At 33.6% G+C, this 21,357-nt stretch overlaps 1 protein-coding gene across 2 annotated transcripts; it reads right to left on the reverse strand.

The window, feature by feature from the left end:
• Positions 1-288: 288 nt before the first annotated feature.
• LOC122047419 (rho GTPase-activating protein 7-like) lies at positions 289-20,883 on the reverse strand. 2 transcript variants are annotated; one of them, XM_042608704.1, is made up of 8 exons: positions 20,559-20,877; positions 19,906-20,047; positions 16,846-16,882; positions 6,538-6,614; positions 836-906; positions 660-729; positions 439-583; positions 289-353 (listed from the first exon to the last, which is right to left on the reverse strand). In XM_042608704.1, exons 2-8 carry the CDS (start codon positions 20,029-20,031, stop codon positions 334-336), a joined length of 546 nt encoding a protein of 181 aa, XP_042464638.1. In that variant the 5' UTR covers positions 20,032-20,047; positions 20,559-20,877; the 3' UTR covers positions 289-333. The 2 variants fall into 2 exon arrangements, with proteins under 2 accessions (XP_042464638.1, XP_042464639.1); XM_042608705.1 differs by having other exon boundaries at positions 296-353; positions 20,599-20,883.
• Between the last annotated feature and the right edge of the window lie 474 nt (positions 20,884-21,357).

Raw genomic sequence — 21,357 nt, forward strand, 5'->3', positions numbered from 1 at the left:
ATGAAGATTTTAGAAATAACAATAAGATTTTTCTAAAATGTGATATGATGAAATAATTGCATCTAGATAGAAAATGAGAGAGATCGTTGAATAAGCTATTTCACCAGAACATAGACAAATCCTGGATAAAAGAGTGAACAAGAAAGTTTGAATAAGTAAAACGTTGCAATATATCAATCCTCTCTAGAAGACCAATTCAAGAAAGGATTAATTGAAAATGACTTCATTAGAGTTCTTGGGAGTGCTATCATTAGTCATTACTGATATTATTATACAATAACAAACTCCAAACTGACCTATATGTATATCATAGCTTCATGAATCAGATATCACTCAGTCTGATGGCTGGGAGCCTGAAGCAGAATAATGATATAGAAAACATTTGGAGCACAGAAAAGTATAGCATCATGCCACAGAAGGGGGAAAAAAACAGCGTACATGGATCATCTGAAGCTTCGATTGATTCACTAGTATCATTTTGGAATATCCCATTTTGCCCCATTGCAAGTGCAGCACTAGGTGCCTGTGCCAAAGCATTGTCCAGTGCAGCTTTCCACTCGAACAGATCTTCAGAAGTTTCTGCCTGCGATACCAAATAACCATGAAGTCAAAGTGACACTGTTACACCTAAAAGGACAGAAGTAGAGCATTATGCCTGCCTTTAAGGTAAAAGTACGACCATCTGGGAAAAGCACCGTTAAAAGCTTTTTGTCTGCTTTTATAACAACACTGCAGATTTTACATTGAATTAGGTATACAATCACATTAAAGAACAAAGCAACATTCTTAAACAAGTGGACTATAAGTCTAACATATATTAAATACTAAGTCCCACCTTCCAGAACTATTCAAGTCAATACCACCGAGGCTTGCATTTGTCTCATTTCCTTTTTGAGGGACGGTCGCCTAACAAATGGTAAATCAAGGGCATGTCATGTTAACATCAATATAAAAGAAAACTCTTAGAAAGACTACTTCTAAGCTACATTTAAAAAAGCACTACTGAGTAGAAATATAAAATCATGACTATTGGAAGCTTAAAAAATTAACCCTAAATGGTTTAGGTCCTCTTTTCATTTTCCAAAAAAATTGCTACACAATCATAGTTAAATTGTTGTTTGAAGTCCAGTAAATATTTAGTTCCGCCTACCGATTAGCATGCTGAACAACCGACACTCATTAACGCATTCGCAACTGCAACATGTGTTCTCTCCTGCCCCTTCTCTCCTTGGGACAAAGATGTAAATCCTCTTCTTCCCCTTCTCTATGCGAGCACCTTTGATCATTCATCATCCCACGGCACCATAGGTATTGCATTAGAGATCATGCAGAACCACCTTATCATGATCACCTTCAAGTATTGCATCGTGATCTACCTAAGTGTTGGCTCCTCCTCCCTCTGCATCAATTCTACTTTGCACCAAAACAACACCATCCTAGCTAGCCAAACTTACATCGGCATTCTTCCTTAGTTCCTCCTCTCCTTCCTCCTTTTCCTCCTTCAGCACACCTCTAACATTGATATGACACCAATGGCACCATCTCAAATCGAAAAGGGAACAAAACCCCATCTTGGCTCGCGGTTTGAATCTTTGGTTCAAAGTCCAAACCAACTACTTTTATTGTGACATCAGGAAACACATAGGCATGAAAAAAAAAATATGCTATAAGGAAGAATCTCAATTTTTTAAGATTCAATTAACCTTTAAAATACACATTTAGGTAAAAATTTAGCTGGAAAAATATAATTTCTATTCTCAAGCATGAAAAATTTAGCTGGAAAAATATAATTTCTATTCTCAAACATGAACTATCTTTGGACATCTGAAAATGTAATTCTATATTTTACCAAACCAAATTATATCAATAAAATAAACAGATATCAACTTGGATACATCACCACTTTACTAGCAATGACTAGTGATTGATGCAAAGACTTAGTACCTAAACAGGCACACAAGTGTTATCTGCAATGTTAAACCTCATATAAAGTAATGGGAGCAGCACAATTGGAAAAAACGATGCACTCTAGTGATGGAAAGAAGTAGCCCTTATTGGAAAAAAAGTTTTGGATTAATAGTTGATCCACAATAGATGTGCAATTGCAGACTCATTGCATATTAGATATATAGAAGACAGAAAAATCTTGACAACGTTGATAAAAGTGTTGAGACCAATAAGCATTAATTTTATTTGTCACATGGTTGATCATTACCCACAAATTATAAGTGACTTGAATAGAGTTCAACGGAGGAGAATACCCATGTGGCCGACCTCAAATATCTGGGAATAACATAAAGATATGAAAATAAAATTCCAAAATCTAGAAAATGTGTTATAAATTTTGGCCCACATTTTGAAATAGACGATAATTAGGTACAATAATTAGGAAAAGAATTAGTATTTTGTATGTACAAGAGATAAAATAAGTAGGAGAGAAGGCAAAGATGTTAAAGAATTTGGGTTTTAAGTTATGGTACACAAGAAGAAGTAAAACAAGAAATAGAGTAGGTATTGTTGTAGAACTATCGTTAAAAGATGAAGTTATAGTTAGAAAAGGGAGATAAAATTATAGTTCTCAAGATAATAGTGACGAAAAAAACGATTAACGAAATTAACATATATGTACGTCAAGGAAGATTGATAAAGATGACAAAACTAAGTTTTAAACGACCTAGATGAGGTATTACAAAATATTCCGTCAAACGAAATGATTTTAATAGGAGATCTAAATGGGCATGTGACTGAAAAATGAGGCATATGATAGATTGCATGGGGTTATGGGTTTGGACAAGAAATGAAGAAGGAAAAACTAGATTGGATTTTGCAATAGCATATGATCTTATATTAGTTAATATATTTTTTTAAGAAAAGAGATATTAGACTTGGTCTTATTCAAAAGTGAGAATAATAAATCGAAAATTTACTTTCTTATGGTCGGAAGAAGGATAGAAAAGATTTGTAAAAATTACAAGTTTATTCCTGAAGAAAACTTAACTACTAAACACAGGTTAATAGTGTTAGATATACGCCTTAAGTATAGTATCAACATAAGAAAAATATGCACGACTCTTAGAATTAAGTGGTGGAAGTTAAAGGATGAGAAACAAAACATATTTAAAGAGATGATAGGAGTACAAGTATTACGAGAAATATACGACAACTCAAATATGATATGGGATAAGATGGTATTAAAGTAGTAGCCAAAAGTGTACTCGATAAGTCAAAGAGACATGCACCACCAAGTAAAGAATCTTGATGGTGAAATGAGAAAGTACAAGAGAAAGTGAAAAAAAAATGAACAACCTATAAGACATTATATACTTATAAGAACAAGAGAAACTTAAAAAGAAAGCAGTGAATAAAGCAAAAAAAAATAAAAAAATTTAAATGTTTATATCAAAAATTAGATACAAAAGACGGGGAAAGAAACATGTATGAGAGAGAGGAAGACGAGATATTATCCCAATAAGATGTATTAAAGATGAATGCAATAGGGTACTAGTAAATAATGAGGAAATAAAAAAACGGTGGAAGAGATATTTCATCAACTTTTTAAAGTTTAAGTGACCAACTTAACTTGGGTAATTTATGTAGGTCAAAGGAATATATAAATTTAAATTTTTATTGAATAATTCAAACTTTAGAAGTAGAATAAGATTAAAATAAGATACAAAAGGGAAAAGTAATTAGGCCAGATGATATTCAAATAGAGGTATGGAAGTACCTAGGAAACAAAGTATTTAATGACTTACAAAGTTATTTAACTTGATATTGAAAATGAAAAAATGTCTTATCGAAGGTAAGTACTCTAGTTCCCTTATATAAGAATAAAAGAAAAATAAAAAATTGTGCAAACTAAGGGTATAGTCATATCATGAAACTTTGAAAAAAAAAGTAATAGAAAAATAATTAAGAAAGAGACCACGGTGACCGAAAATCAATTTGGATTCATACCTATAAAGTCGACAATAGAAGTCATACATTTTCTCAGACAACTAATTGAAAATTATCAAGAACAAAAGCAAGATCTATGGTATTCGTCAACCTAGAAAAAAAGTTTATAATAGAATCCCAAGGAAAATTATATAAAGAATTCTATAAAAGAGAGGTGTTAGTATAGCGTATATTGAACTAATTAATTATGGCAAAGAATATGCATGAGGATGTAATGACAATAGTAAAGAGGCAGATTAACTGAAGCGTTTCCCATATAGATAAAATTACATCAAGGATTAGCTCTAACTCCCTATCTTTGTACGCTAATTATGGACGAACTCCCTGTACACATCCAAGAAACTCTACCAAGGTGCATTGTTGTTTGTAGATGATTTATTTTGTTAGATGAGACGTGGAGTAAATGTTAAACTCGAAATAACGGAAGCAAAAGATTTTAGACTTAGTAGAGTAAAGAGTAAAGACAGACTATATGGACATAATAAGATAATTGTTAAGATAGGGGATGATAAGTTATCTAAAACTGAGAGTTTTAAGTATTTAAGATCTTTTGTGCAAAATTATGAAAGGCTTAAGAGAGATGCATTATATATAATACAAGCAAAGGATGGTTGAAATGGAGAAGAGCGTCATGTGTTTTATGTGATCGTAAAGTACCTTTAAAACATAAAGGGAAGTACTACAAAACGGCGATTAATCTGCTATGTTATATGAAGCTGAAAATTGGGCTATGACTCGAGTATATAAGCAGACGATGAGAGTTGCAAAGGTGAGAATGTTAAGTGGATGTGGACATACAAAGATAGACAAGATAAGAAATGAAAACATCAGAGAGAAAGTCGAGATTGCATCTATTGAGTAAAAACTCTGAGAGATACGTTTAAGATGTTACAGACATGTACTTAGACAGCTAATAAATATTTCAGTTAGGCAATGTAAAACTATGACAAATATACACATCAAACGAGGAAGGAGAAGATCAAAAAAGACTTGATTAGCAATAATAAAACAAGATAAAGTTTATTTAAATATAGATGATATAATAGGGGATAGCCCAATGACATCGAAGGATCCATATAGTCAACCTCACCTAATGGGATAAGACTTGATTATTGTTATTGATGACTATGATCCTCAATGTTCATTTAAGATTAGTCTTATTGTACAATGTCATACATATCCTTTACTCCCATTCAAAATTAGTCAACCTGTACAATGTCATGCACTTCTATCTAGGGGTGAGCATTCGGTTAATTCGGTACATAAATTAACCGAATTAACCGAAAACCAATTTAGTGTTGGCTAACCAAATCAAATCAAAGTTTTACTATAACTGAATTAACCGAATTAGTTATTTCAGTTAACACCGAATTAACTAAATTTGTTTAAAATAATAATACAAATAATTTATACAAAATTAATATCAAATTAACCGAATTAACCAAATGCTCACCCCTACTTCTATCATAGTTTAAAATCTTATACCGTGCGAAACAAAATGGTCAAAACGTATTATTTCAGAGACGAAACTCCATATCATTCAACATCAAGGTTCAAAATCTCGAGTTATATCGTAGTTTCTATCTTTGATCAAAAGGAAAGATATTGTTCAAATATTGTATCGATGCTCCAATACATAGTGTCGGTGACACACCGAATTAGAGGTTGAAGGAAGAAGGAGATGAAGCTAAGTGGTATTGAGTTTCAATAATTTACCAAAATGATATTTGGACCGCTTCACCCAACATAGTACAAGATTTAAAATCATGCTCAACACAGACAATGTCTTCTTCCTATGCTTCATCCCCTTCAACTCCAATCAATTACCGACACCATGCATTGGAACACACACACGATATCGAAATAGGATCGTGACAGTCAAAGATTAAAACTTCAGCATGAATCAAAATTTTAAACCTTAGCTCTTGCAACATGTCAATAGCAACGGTTCCTAAAAGAACACATGCTAACTTGAGAGAAAAGATTTATTCACCGTGCAAGACACTTGGCACTACAAACTTGTATAAAATAATATTTCGTGCAAAAAGTTTACATGCAATAAAGTGGATAAACAAAAGGAAAAAAAATCACCATAATACTTTGTAGCTTAAGTTTGCATTCAATAAAGTGAAATAAATAAAAGGAAAAATCAGTAATGCAGAGTTGGAAAGAAAATGACATTTACTTAGTTAAAGAATAGGATCATAAATTATATTTATGGTAAATGGTATGATAAAAACTTTATAGCACATGAAGAGCAATTAATAAAGCTTTTGGCATAGTATTATTTTTTAGAAGCTTTCTTAAGGGAATATTCATCTCATATTTAGTTAATATAAAGAACCAAATTAAAGTTCAGAGTTGATAATTTATATTAATCATATCATGATTGCAATGCACTTTTTTTGAAAAAATTTCTTTGTCCTTTGAGTCAATCTGTAGCATATGGCATAATATACTTCACTCACAAGAACATGGAGACAGAGTTGATTGTTGATAAATGATAGGAAGAATGATAACAAGTCATAGAAAAAGAACTGAGAATTAGGTGTATAAAGTTGATCATATGCAAATACTTACAGGATCAGCTCTATAGAAGACCAATGATTTTTCTGTAAGGACAAACCAACGTCTCTTCCATGATGTCCAACCTATTCCTGCAGATTAGGTTAATTCTGAAGCAATGAATAGTGTTAAGAATTAAACTTCTAGTTCATCTTAAGCATCCAAGATATTAAAAGAAACCATCAAACTAAACCTACAGGTATTGCTATGAAGGAGGACTAAAATAGAAGGGAGGATAAAAATGAATATTTATATTTTAAATAAAATAACAATGTAAGTCATAGAACTTGGTGGACTTGGACAAGTTTATGTCATCATTTTTATGCCTGAAGTTCCTCATGAAAAGATTCCCCACAAGCATCTACTTCATAATGCATCATTCATATGATGGTCAAACCGGGCACTACTAGCCATACATCCATTTAGCACTACTGTTACTAAAATCTCTTGTGAGAACTTCAAAGTTATCTCATGTCAAAAGCATAACTGGACACATACCAGCTTATTCTTACAAAAGAGAAATTAAAAATAGAACATATCATGCTTTGAAATCTCATACCATACTAGATAAAACAGTTGAAACGTAAATTAACGAAACTCAATACTATTCAGCACCAAAACTATCTCCTACGTTGTTGTGTCAATAATGTTGACGAATATCATTTCATGTCAAAATCCAACACCCCTTGGTACGCTAAAAACTAGATAATGTGTTGTTGTTTTTAGTTTGTCTACATACTACAAGATAACATCAAAATCATAGCATCTAGATGGAAAGCAAATATTGAAATTAACTAAATAATTATTTATCTTTTTCTTCTTCATATCTTTCCCCCTTTCACCTCCAATTCACTACCAACACCATACATTAGAACATCGACATGACACCAAAATAGCATTGTTCTAGTCAAAGACCAAAACACTAGCACGGCTCAAGATTTCAAGCCTTGGAATATATGAAACAACATATTAATATGATAGATCTCGAGATTGGCATTTTAGGGTAGTTAGTTGAGTGGGTCAATCACTTCAAAAATACTATGATGTCAAATTCCTGAAAACAAATAATTAAAAATTCACCTTGGATTGACACATTTGCACATGTCAACCCTTTTAATGTCTTGGTCAATTGGTTAAGCAAAAAAGGGATTCCAATCATAGCAATGTTTCATTTGAGGTGCTCATCAATTAACCACTTAAGAGAATAAATGCAACTAGAAAATAGCCAAAAGTAATTCTTCCTTCTCGACATAGTTAAGAAAGCACTAAATTTCCAAATTAATATTGAAATTTATAATGTTAAATACAAAAAAAATCACATATTAAAAAAGTGTTATAAAATTTTGAACCAGTAAAATAAATCAAACCATACCATTAAAAATGGAATTTGGGTGTCGAGTTGAGGTGAAATTGGACCCATCAGGTAGGCGTGCTGATTAGGGTTTAGTTCAAACCAAAGTTGATTTGGATTTTTTTTACCAATTTATGATCAAACCAAATTTTTAAATAGAATAAACTTATTTAAAAGGAATTTAAGAATTTTAATTTCCTCTCTCCTCTCTTTCTCTCTATTGTGATTTCTTCCCACGCATGCAAACCACACTGCACACCACCTCACTTCCCCTCCAAACCACATTGCACACCACCTCTCTTCCCCTCCATGCATCGGTTATCCCAACCTAACAATATATCTTCGTCATCTTTCCTCTCTTTATTTTCTTTTTCTTCCTTTGTTTTTTCCAGCCAGAAACAGTCTTCCCTCCATCACGTATTGACCTCTTCCAGCTACCTCTAAACCAACCATTTCCTTCCTCTCTTCTGACTCTTTCGAGCCATCACACCAGCAACATTGCCCCATTTCCTATCACAGTTGTGCCTCTGCCACATCTATGAGTAACATTAGTCACCAATAAATTTTTTCTTTTGTGGTTCTTTTCTTTCCCTCTATCACCTTCTGATGTGTACAAAGTTATTGTTCATGCAACAAGTGTTCTTGTTCACTGCAGCATTAGCTGCCACTAATAACAAGCCAAGAGGAACCATTCTTCCTTCCTCTCTCCTATGTTTCTTGTGCCCACAGCCATCAACCCTCCTCCTATCTTTCTAACACCATAGCTCCTTATTCAAGCTATTTTCGCCTAAACCAAAAAGAACCCTTAAGTTTCCTCATTCTACAAGACTCTTGGTCTAAACAAGATCGTCGTTTATACATCGGTCAATTAGGGGTAGGAATTGGTGAATAATTGTATGGTCGATATTGTAAATAATTGGTTAATTTAGGTTTAATTGACCTGAGCGATTCATATAAATGGAATATGTACCTTATTACATTGATTAAGGGAAAAGGTAAATAACTTATTTTATCATATTTTTATTTTAGGTTGACACATCTAGTTTAAGATGGAAAAACAAATTATTATTCAATAGCAAAAGGTCACGGGTTCGAATCCTGGAAACATTCTGCAAAAAGCAGGGTAAGGCTGCGTACAATGGATCCTTCCCTGGGACCCCGCATAGCGGGAACTTTGTGCACCGGACTACCCTTTTAGCAATAGTTGTCTTGTTTAGAAATTGAGATTTTAATCAGGTAGCAAGATCAAGATTTGCTCCATCGTCTTTCAAATTTAGTAATTTTTTAGATTTTATGCCATTATTATTAGACATTTATTTTGAGTTTTGTGTGTTATTTTTCATGTTGTATTTGTCAATACAAATTTGAGTGGAGCACATTGATTTGCACTCAGGGTTTTTTGGCTATACATAAAGGTGGATAAATTTTATCTTTGACTCATTATATTCTTTGTGCATTAATAAATAGATAAAAGATTACATGAATGCTTATATAACTGTTTTCAAAAAAGAGAATACAATAGTATAATAATTAAAATAGTGAAATGGGTTTTAAAATAATTAAACCATTAGGGGCTAAATAAATTCATATTCATATGTGAGGTTTCAATATGGGAATTAGGATTTAAAAAATAAAATGGATATTCTAGTTTACTCTTCAGTTAATATCTTCGTTAAATCTACTCTACCTTTTGTGATTCATGCTCACTTAGACATTGATATCTAGACTTTATAATATATACTTCATACCTAGAGATCACATATTACTATATATAAAATTTGCAAAATTCATTTCAAAAGTTGATCTAGGTTAGTCACTAACTAACCAATAAAATATGAACCCAGAATAGAATAATTATAGTAAAAAGATTAAAATAAAATAATAAAGATGTTAAATAAAGAAAAAAATATTGAAAACTGAAAACTCTAATTTATACCAATGTACCTAACCATCATCCGAAGGATGTGATAGTGAGGGATCACCTGAGATCACTATTTATTTGTACAAAGGAGCATATTGTTGTATAACATGGATGAGGACTTTTAGCTCATACGTCAAATAACGTTATTACACTCTAAGGACATTAGCTCATGGTTCACTTATTAATGTAGATTTACTCAAGATTTATCATTAATAATAGATATATAACTAATGACTAAATGATTATAATTAAAATTATATTAACGGGTGATTAATAAAAGGATACTTTAGAGTGACAATAGTAACTCGAAATATTAACAAATAATTAAAAGAAAAGGAATAAAAATAGTTAATAATATATATACATTAAGCAACTAAAATGAGAATTCAAAGTTGTAACATAAAATTTGGATTGCTTGATTTCTCAACCTCCTAAACAACATCAAATTCATGCATATCACATCTTTTCTAATTACCCCCACATAGTAAATTTGCTCTAATTTTGTAGGCAAAGATACTCTTTTGATATCATATTTGGTTTCAGCTAATATATCGAGTTGCTGAGAAATCTCAATTTGTTGATTCCTGATTTGGTTTTATTTTAATGTATTTTGGTTCCGTTCGTATCAAGGTTCAAAATCTTGAATCATGCTGGAGTTTTGGAGTTTAACTAAAACAATAATGTTTTGATACCATACTAATATTTCAATGTATAGTGTTGAGAGAGAATTAGAGGAAAAAGGAGGACGAAGATGAAAAGGAAGAGAACACAACTATATAGCTAACGTTGGACTTTATGTCCATCCAGAATAGTACAATTTTGACAATGTACTGCACATAAAAGTTACAAAAAATAACACATTATTTCAATTCACCTTGACATATTTTATAGCATGCAAGGAGTGTGGAGTGCTAATATTACATGGCATTCATTAATATGATTGACACAGCATAAGATAGATTACATGTGTTGAGTAGTATTGAGTATTAATATGATTGACACAACAATATAGATAAATTACGTGCCGAGTAGTATGAAATTTTGGTAATTGATTGGAACAATATGTTTCAACCATATCATCCGACACAATACGAGGTTTCAAACCATGGTTTATATCATCTTTTGTTTTACACAATTTTGTTGTGTGTGTGTGTGTAATTGAATTTATTAGATATGCTGAGTTTATAACTGCTTATATGGCTCTTGGTTCTCTTTTATTCCAATGTCCCCAAGTGAGATACCTCCTGACATGTGGAAGTTATACCCCAGGGCATGACACCTAAAGACCAATATTCATATTAGAAACATTCACATTATCTGATTCACAGTTCATTGTTTATCTTGGTATTATTAGATGCCGAAATTTTATCAAATGTAAATTTTTGGGTCAAATTATTTTTAAAAAATTTTAGAGGATTATTCAAGCTGAATTAAACCACATTTTAGGTTTTGGGAACCAATTTTTAAAGTCAATTTAAGTATAGGTGGAGCCCATCAAAAACACTTAGTGATTAGGAGTTTTAACCAAGCTTCATTTAGTCTTAGCTAGTTTTTAGTTTTAAAATGAATCAAGATTAGAGGATTATTTATACCTTATCTCAATGCATTCTCTCTGCTCCTCTGTAGATCCTTCCTTTCTTTCTCGTGCAATGAAATCTCCCTCTAACCTTTGATACGAGTTGCTCATTCCCGACCACAGCTATTGGCAAGCTATGGGGATTGGCTCCGTCTTACGGTCTCTTCTGGCAGTCCTCCCCCACCCTTAGGGTCAGTTTACTTAGAAGAGCGGAAAGCAAAACTAAGATAAAGTTTATATAGTGGAAAAGTTTCCGTCGTTTACTTCATTGAAATTTTCAGATGGAAAAGAAACGCAGTCCATCAACGAATAGTTTTGGAGCCAAAATCGATCACCTCAAAATCGGACGAAAAGCGGCGGATGAAAAAACTGACGCATGTACCCCTTCTCATTCACAAAATTACACCATATACAAAAAAAAAAATAATGCATGTACCCTTTTTAACTCACAAAATTACACCATGTACCAAAAAAATGACGCATGCACCCTTTTTTATTTATAAAATTACGTCACATGTATCCACCTTCCTCTATCAAAATACACAAGCATGCAAAGGAACGGATTTCTTCACCCTTTCTCTTCTCTTCCTCCAACGATAATTTTCCACTATAGATTTCTTTGCCTTCCTCATCCACGCTTTCGAGTAAACAGAGCATTAGTCTCCCCTATCCTCTCCCTCCTTGTTTTATTCCTATATGCACCACCTTCACCCAAAGCTCGAGCACGTTGTTGCTGCTACTCGAGACTAGGGTGAGTTGCTCATGTGGCTATTATGCAACAGCTACTAGTAGGTGCAATTGTGACCTTTTATATATATATATATATATATATATATATATATATATATATATATATAGGGAAATGACTTAAATTAGATCTTGTCTATGTATTTAATATGTATTTTTGAGTATGTAGGGACTTATAGGAATAAACATGGAGTTTGGAGAGCTCGTAGTTAATTCAGGTCGAGTGATGACTGATGTTGTCTTGGCATGGGCAAGGTGGCACACTCGATGGCTTGGAGGTTCATGAAGATCGAAGAGGCACGATATATGACATTCAATGAACCACAGGATCAAGAGCACTTTGATAGTGCTAGAGTAGATATGGGTGCAACCAAGTTGGTAGCTTGATGGCTTGAGATCCATAAATTATCAAAGAAGGTTGGACTAGGGTGAGTTGCTTATGTGGCTAATATACAACAGCTGCTAGGAGCTGGTGCAACTATTGGTGCAATTATGACCTCAAATATATATATATATATATATAGGGAAAGGACTTAAATTAGATCTTGTTTATGTATTTGATATGTATTTTTGAGTGTGCAGGGACTTATAGGAATCAACATGGAGTTTGGAGAGCTCGTAGCTTATTGAGGTCGAGTGATGACTGATGTTGTCTTGGCATGGGCAAGGTGGCATACTCAGTGACTTGGAGGAAATTAAGATCCAAGAAGCACGATATATGACATTCAATGAACCGCAGGATGAGGAGCACTTTGGTAGTGCTAAAGTAGATATTGGTGCAATCAAGTTGGTAGCTTGATGGCATGAGATCCATAAAGGATAAAAGAAGCTTGCATGAGACTAAAGTGAGTTGCTTATGTAGCTAATATGCAACAGCTGCTAGGAGTTGGTGCAACTATTTATTGGTGCATGATGTACCCGAATCAAACCTGAGTTTTGATGTTGTCAAAGGTTCAAGTTAAGTCTTGTTGTGATCTGACAAGTTAACTAAATGTATAAGATGTTTGCTCAACCGAAAAAGTCTTAGCAGATCGTGGAAGCCAAGCAAGAAGTCCTAGAGGGTCGAGAAGACCCGATGCTTAGCAGAGAAGCTCGGTAGGTCTAAAGGACCTAGTATCGAGAGGAAGCCCTGGTGAGCTGATCCGATGCTAAGCAGTAAAGTCTAAATAGGTCTGAAGACCAATGTTTGGCAGGTAGATTGAGGTAAGCAACTGGAGTGGAGCAACGATGAGGTAATGTTCCGGAAAGGAACAACCTTAAGTCGCTGATCCAACTGAAAAAACCAATAGGTTTCCAAGTTAAGATCAAGACAGGTTTACTGTCCATTACTGCCCATACATCTTACTTTACTACTCATGCATCATAAATTATTGTGCTAACTTTGTTTTGCAGGAGTATTTGTTTAACATTGTTTTGCAGGAGTATTTGTTTAACATTGTTTTGCAGGAACCAATCTAATAGGTCAACCGAACCCATGGATCAGTCGACTGAACCTAGATGTGGTAAAAATGAGATTGCGCAGAAGCAAACATGGAAGTCAGGCTGATCGGTCGACCAAACATGGAAGCCAGCGATTTTTATTCGTGACTAAGTCAAGATTCCATTGATGGCAAACAGTTGAGCCGATTAGTTAGTCGACTAATGATGCAAACTAGTCAACTATTGGGCGGTAGACAACTAGAGATGATGGAGGATTGAAGATTGATAAAAGGAGAGCTCGATGGAGGCTTTAAATCTCACAAAAATAAAATTTGTTAAATCTTATTAGAGTTTCTCCCATGCACTGAAACTTTTTTGTGATTCCTGGGCTTCACTTACGATTGTAAGAGGCTTCTCCATGAGAAAATTAGTAGTACTTTCCAAGGAGTGATCCATCAACAAATTGTAGATTATGGGGTAAGAGGGTAAGAACCTGGGGTTGTCAAACCAAGTTAAAATGCCATGTGTGAGTTATTGTGTAAATGTGATTGCTTTTTTTTTGTGCTAATCTTGTCTGTGTGGTCTTGCTAGTTAGTAGCAAAAGTATAGAATGATCACTTGGAAATTTATGATCGTTATTCATCTCACTCTAGCTGGCCTCACTAATCCTAACCACTAGTACAACTAAAGATGTCTTATATGCTTCTAGCCTTCATTGCACCTAACACTAGTGTCCGACACCATGTGCTGTAATATCGGTGCTCAACTATCATGTGCAGAAAACACCTCCAACAGTCCAAAGCCTTAGCACGAATCACTGTGTCTATTATCTATTTCCCATTGATAGTGTGTCTTTCCTTGAAGTTCCCTCCCACCTTGCTACCAAAGTCTAAACTAATTGTGGCCGCTAAGATTATTTTTTTAAAACTGAAGAACCACTCATCACAATCAATTTACAGTAATAATTGTAACTTCTGTGCTAGTGCTACAAAACAATACCTACTTCAAACTAGCAACTTTGTTTAAGTTAACTTGGTATGATTGCGTCAAATCATTTAAACACCCACTCAGGTTATTAGACCAATAAGAGTTATAAGGTAAGAATTTGCTATTATTATATTTTTGTTATTGTTATAGGGTTATCTTAGTGCTTATATATATGGTGTATCTTATTTAGGAAGGGAGATTGAACTAGGGTAATTGGACTAGGACAGGAACTATTGAATTTAAATTTTAATTATTTCCTAAATGTCGTGTTATCATCGTGTTTAGTTTATGTTGAGCCTTTTTAAGTTGTTCATATAGTTATATTTGTAGATACTCACTTTGGGGAGCACACCTAGTTATATGTGGGTGATTAGGTGGGATTTTACATAGGGAGAGGTTATTTTCAAAAGAAAATATTGAAACTCTAGTCACTTTTCATTTGATACATAGCTTTAAATTGCTTTACCCTTTATAATGCATGTTGATTTTTATGTTGGTACTTGTACACCACTTTTTTAATGCTATAAGCACTATCTTGAGACATCTTCTAATATATAGTTAAATTAGTATAATATCCATTCAACAATGGCATAGGTTGGTCCCTTAAACTAAGTAACCAACCATTATTTGAAGATAACATGATCAAATAACATGAGAACCCATGGTTGAATACCTACGGCATAACTACTTAAGTGAAGCATGAACTATTTTAAACAGTGAAATACATGAAAGTAGAAGTCAGATGAGATTACTTCGATATGAACTTTAGTTGTTATTCCTTCCAGCTCTCAGCTAAGACACAAATTCATGCACATGCCTCATTTTTACCAAATTGCAATTTGTAGTCACTTTCAAGAGTTTTGACATCTAGGTAGCATTGTGATAGTCATGTTATTAGTCATGTTTGTCATGTTTTCTTTTGATATATGCATTTTAGTATATTTAGATTTTATATTGCACTTTGCTCTAACATTATTATAGACCATGCACTACAAGCCAACCTTGCCTCTATGTAGGCCTAGCTTGAGTAGAAAGTGACAACTATACACATGCAATCTAAAATGGTTAAGGCTTCCTATGGGTAACATGTTCACTATGGTTAGGGCTTCCTATGGGTGACATGTTCACTTTCTAAAGAAGTTGAGTTAGTACAATTAATTTTGCCTAGCTTGAGTAGAAGTGACAACTATACACATGCAATCTAAAATGGTTAAGGCTTCCTATGGGTAACATGTTCACTATGGTTAGGACTTCCTATAGGTGACATGTTCACTTTCTAAAGAAGTTGAGTTAGTACAATTAATTTGGCCTAGCTTGAGTAGAAAGTGACAACTATACACATGCAATCTAAAATGGTTAAGGCTTCCTATGGGTAACATGTTCACTATGGTTAGGACTTCCTATAGGTGACATGTTCACTTTCTAAAGAAGTTGAGTTAGTACAATTAATTTGGCCTAGCTTGAGTAGAAAGTGACAACTATACACATGCAATCTAAAATGGTTAAGGCTTCCTATGGGTAACATGTTCACTATGGTTAGGGCTTCCTATGGGTGACATGTTCACTTTCTAAAGAAGTTGAGTTATTACAATTAATTTGGCCTAGCTTGAGTAGAAAGTGACAACTATACACATGCAATCTAAAATGGTCAAGGCTTCCTATGGGTAACATGTTCACTGGTTAAGGCTTCCTATGGGTGACATGTTCACTTTCTAAAGAAGTTGAGTTACTACAATTAATTTGGCCCCTTCCATCCCCTGGGTCAACTTTTAGGCTTTAAGATGGAGGGCTAAGTAAATGTCAGATGATGCATTTCTAGAAAACAAAAAATATGCTTCACTGTGTTTATCTCATCCCCATTTGGAAATATAAAATTGAGATAGCAATGGTAAAGTTGTTGTCATGTGACCAAAAGGTCACGGGTTCGAATCCTGGAAACAACCTCTTGCAAAAAAGCAGAGTAAGGTTGCATACAAGGGATCCTTCCCCGGGACCCTACATGACGGGAGCTTCGTGCACCGGGCTGCCACCGGGCTGCCCTTTTATAGCAAATTCAAGTAAACTCATTATTTCAATTCTATTATCATTTTCTGATAATGAGAGGTCAAGAAGAAAAGCACAACAAAGAGCACCAGGTGACTTGGGAGTATAAACTTAGGAAGTAAACAACATAGAAATTATTTTAAAAAAATCTTCCAAATGTTTGTGGTAATTATCAAACCAACAAACTCAATGAGAATTTTTGAGGAAAATGTACAAGAACTTGCTCCATCATTAACAAACTGAAAATAATAAAATGCTAGGAACTGCAAAGAAGTGTACCTTTAGATGAAATAAAGAGATACCCACTCTTGAAAACCTGCAGTAAACACATCTAGCATTCATTATCTATCACCTTGTTTGAAGAAAGTCTGATTGAAAGGAAAGCATGCAGACATGACATGTTATTGAAGCAACTGCTTATACAATGCACTAACAAAATTGTACCTTATAACGAAACATTTAAGATGAAAGCATGCTTCATTGAATACATGTAAAATACTAGCAATACTATTCCTGGAACAATATAGAGGAGCTATACAATATATTATCAATGATGGATCAATCTAGATCCTACTCGAAGTTATCCTCAATACATCTATGGAATTTTGGAAGAAGCAAAGAGTAGAAGTAGAGGGAAAAAACGAACAATTATTATGTTTAACATGACTAGAGTAATACATTCTATACTTAGATACCAAAGAGTTAGGAGTAGGACTAACACAACTTGTTGGTGATATCACATCTATCCAACCACTCATGATATGTGTAATGGTTTAAGAAAATATTATCATAGTTTAGAAGAATGGTGGAGTAAACAAAATTGTACCATACCAAAACTAAGCAACAATTAGGTATTTGCATGTCTTATTCAAAGGAAGCTAAAGGTATTGTAGGTGACCAAGTTTAGTTGTCCCAATCAAGACCAATAAAATTACCTGATAACTAGTATCACATTGTAAACAACAGTGTAGTTTCACGAATCCACTGTACAAACACAGAGCAACAAGTAGGTTTTTCAATATCTAATCTAGGTAATACCAGATAATATAAAGGTGGCCAACTATAATGGTACTGTAATACCTTATAATTCATAGCCAAGGCTAATAAAAGTTTTAAATATTTAGTGTCTGTGGGCAAGAGCAAAACCTTCATTCTACCAGCTGATTGACATGCAATAAGCCCCAAAACAGTCAGTACATGAAGTTATTATTATTTTCATGATATCTATATTCAAGTTTTTATGTAAGTGCTAAGTAGCATCAAAAACTAAAATCATAGTTTTCAAAATTCTCAAATATTTGACTAAACTAATAATTAGGAAACTGAGGTCATATTATTAGTTTACTGATAATATTTACAAATTGAAATAAGATTGTATTGCCTTTCATTTTTAACCTGTATGCAATTTCAGAAAGATCTTTTAATTTTTTCCCCACATCTGATACTTTTTAGAAGAAGTCATAAATTGATAAGCCAATTGGAAATTTAGTAGGGTAACCAGATACAAAATTAGGAAGGTTTAATGTCATTCCTAAATCAAATTATAGAGTGGCAAGTATTTTATTAAGAGAAATAAGTACATGAATAATTAAGTCAAGAAATTATGTCAACGAAAATGTGCAAATTCAGGCAAAGTTATTAAGTGATACAATCACACAGGCATCAATATATATCATGTATAAATACAAATCAACAATGTTAAAGTATTATTACTGGTGAGGAAGAAGACTAATATTGACAATGAGATATAAAACTTTGTATCCTATCATACGTTATGGGTCTAATTTGAAAACAATACATATGATAATGAAGTAGAAATTAGAATGCTAAAATTCAAATCTACTATCCTGAGCAATTAGTGAACTCCAATAATGATAAAATAAGGGGAAAAAAGGTTAAGATGAATAGATATAGCTAGATATAGTCTATCGAGTAGAATTAAAGGTGTAAATGGAAGAGAGGGACCAAAAAAAACTCTAACTAGCATAACCAAAGTAGCTCAGTAGTGATATAGTCTTTTGTGGCATTCAATGACCAAATAAGATTGAAAATTCTAAAAGGAAAACATTTTAGGCTTAGTTGAGTAAAAATAGAATATATGAATTTAAGTTTAGTAGTATTAAACATAGCAAGGCGATTGTTAATGTTAGAAATGACGAGTTTTAAGGATCATTTTTGTAAAATAATGGAAGGGTTGATAGAGATATTTTACAAAGGATATAAAAGGATGATTGAAATGGAAAAAGAGTGGTTGGTGTTCTTTATGATCGTAAGATACCTTTAAAACTGACAGGGAAGTTTTACAAAACAACTGTTAGACATGATATGTCATATGAAGCTGAATGTTGGGCTATGAAATGAGTACACGAGAAAAAGATAAGAGTCGCAGAGGCGAGGATGTTAAAGTGGGTGTGTTGGCATATAAGGATAGAGAAGATAAGAAACGAGAATATTAGAAAGAATATCAGGATTATGCCTATTGAGAGAAAACTTTGAGCGATACGTTTAAGATAGTATAGGCACATACTTACGCGTCCAATTAATGTCCCAATTAAGCAATGTGAGACTATGATAAATACACACATTAATGGAGAAAGATGAACCAATGAAGACTTGATCAGTAACGATAAAAAAGGATGAAATTTATTTAAATATAAATAAGGATATTGTAGTAGATCTAGCCTAATGGAGTAGGAGGATCCATCTAGCTGACTCCACTTAATGGGATAAAGGTTTGCTTGTTGTTATTGTTGTCTTGAATTCACAACAATGTTTATTGCCTATAAAAAAGCATGTTCTATATTAGTAATAATAATAATACAAAATAAAAGAAGTCAATGAGCTTGTTTCACTATGAACACAATCTTATCATACTATTCTGCCATGAGAATAGGAAGTCAAATAAGTTATTATCAAACAAATGATGGATAAGAATATGGACATATTACCATGTTCAAAATGAAAAGAGAGAGTTTTCAATTCATTGATTGAGAATGAAAATGGAGGGGAAAACTGATGTACATAAATGAGCTAAGGAGTTCAATATCAAAATGAAATTGCAAGTAACAAACATACTATGGAACAAAGACACTGGTTTTAGTCACAAGGCATTATGTTGTCAATCTGACTTTGCCACATGATAGGAAAGTTAAATGACAAACTTATCACCCAATCAGGCATGAAAACCATCTTAGAACTGCTAAAGTAAGATCAATTAGATTCAATATTGAAACAAATTGTAAAAACTAACACAAACTACAGTTGATCTGTTTGAGACTAGTGTGAGACAATACAAAATCAAAAGATTGTATCATTCAAGTAATAAAAGATCTTACTAACATCGCAATTAGGAGATTTATTTGGTTGTTTGTCAGGAATCTCAGAGGATTTTGTCCACACATTTGTATCTCCCTCCCCACAAGCTTTGGATTGCACCACATTCTCACTGCTATTAGAAGAGGCCATCTGCTACTGACTTGAACTTGTACAGGAGAATGAAGAAAAATTAGCAATTCCAAATGTTCTGTCAGCTGGACAGAAGAATATGGAAGAAGTAAATAAAATAAGAAAAAAATTATACAACAAGATCTATTTATAATATCAAACTCGCATGGTTAGACTATCAAAAATGTTGCATAACAAAGGACAAAGCAGGACACCTAAAGACTAGGGATTATAGTCAGTTCACAGAACTTCTTCCAGTTACTACTTTTTAGGGTCCATAGGTCCACAAATCCGTGCATCAGTTTGCCCCTGTGTTTGAACTCTTGCAAAGCAAACCCTAGATTGCTGAGCCTTCAACGTTGAGTCATTCATTTGTTTGTTTTTCCTAAATCGAACATTGTTTGTGTGGATTCTCAATAAACTACGATCAATGTTTTCAACTTTAAAAAAAAAGCACACACGCACAGAGACAAACCATCACAGATGGCGACGTCAAGAAGTAGTCAAAGGTGGTATCAAAGGGTAGAGGAAGAAAAGGGGCGCCCAACCTGGCAAGCCAAGATCAAAACGTTGCTATGCGAAACCCACCAAAATGCGGCAACGAGACAGGGTTGGAGATGGGCGGGGGTTCAGAAGTCGCAAGAGCCCGACTCTGCCTCAGGGAGCGTCGGCGAAAACCAAACCCTCGTCCGCGAATATCGTTGCCTTCGTCCGTCTCGCGCCTTTCTTTCTCCCACGAATATCGTCTCGCTTGGTCCGCACGCGCGGCACCGTCGCTCCGTCATCCTCTCTTGCCCTGCCATCTCTGTCTCTCCCTCCGAACATTGCAACATGCAAGCGTAGACATACGTATTCAAAACCTTCTTGGTTCCACCCGTAGTATCACGTGTGGGTGGCGATGTACGGAAAGCTCGGCTCGGCCCCTTAACGGTCGGATTCGTAACCGCACCGAAATCTTTTATCTGATATTTTAAAATAATCGCTATAATTTTAAAAATAATACTCTTACGCTGTGTTTGTTATGCACGATGAAATAGAATTATATTTTTAAAAAAATAATTAAATATTGGATAGAATTGATTAAGAGTTGAATTATGAATAATTAAATATAACATTTATAATACCTCCATCTAAATCTCAATAGAGATTATTTATCCTATCTTAATCAATCAATCTTATCTTATTATGCATACCAAAGGGAATCTTAAAAGATAAAATGATACTCCATAGGGCAGTCATCAATAAGGATGAATACAAGACCGACTAAAATAATTATTATATGTTATATATAATTTTTTATAATAAAAATATAATAATTAAAAAAATAAATAAAATTTTTAAAAGTTA

This window comes from Zingiber officinale, chromosome 2B, assembly GCF_018446385.1.
Source record: "Zingiber officinale cultivar Zhangliang chromosome 2B, Zo_v1.1, whole genome shotgun sequence".
Lineage (NCBI taxonomy): Eukaryota > Viridiplantae > Streptophyta > Magnoliopsida > Zingiberales > Zingiberaceae > Zingiber > Zingiber officinale.

Coding starts and splice junctions, on each gene's coding strand:
- LOC122047419 (XM_042608704.1), bottom strand. CDS start 20,031: ATGGCCTCTTCTAATAGCAGTGAGAATGTGGTGCAATCCAAAGCTTGT. Junction 907..6,537: donor TCTTCTATAGAGCTGATCCT/GTAAGTATTTGC, acceptor ACCATTTGTTAG/GCGACCGTCCCTCAAAAAGG. Junction 354..438: donor CGAAGCTTCAGATGATCCAT/GTACGCTGTTTT, acceptor ATTCTGCTTCAG/GCTCCCAGCCATCAGACTGA.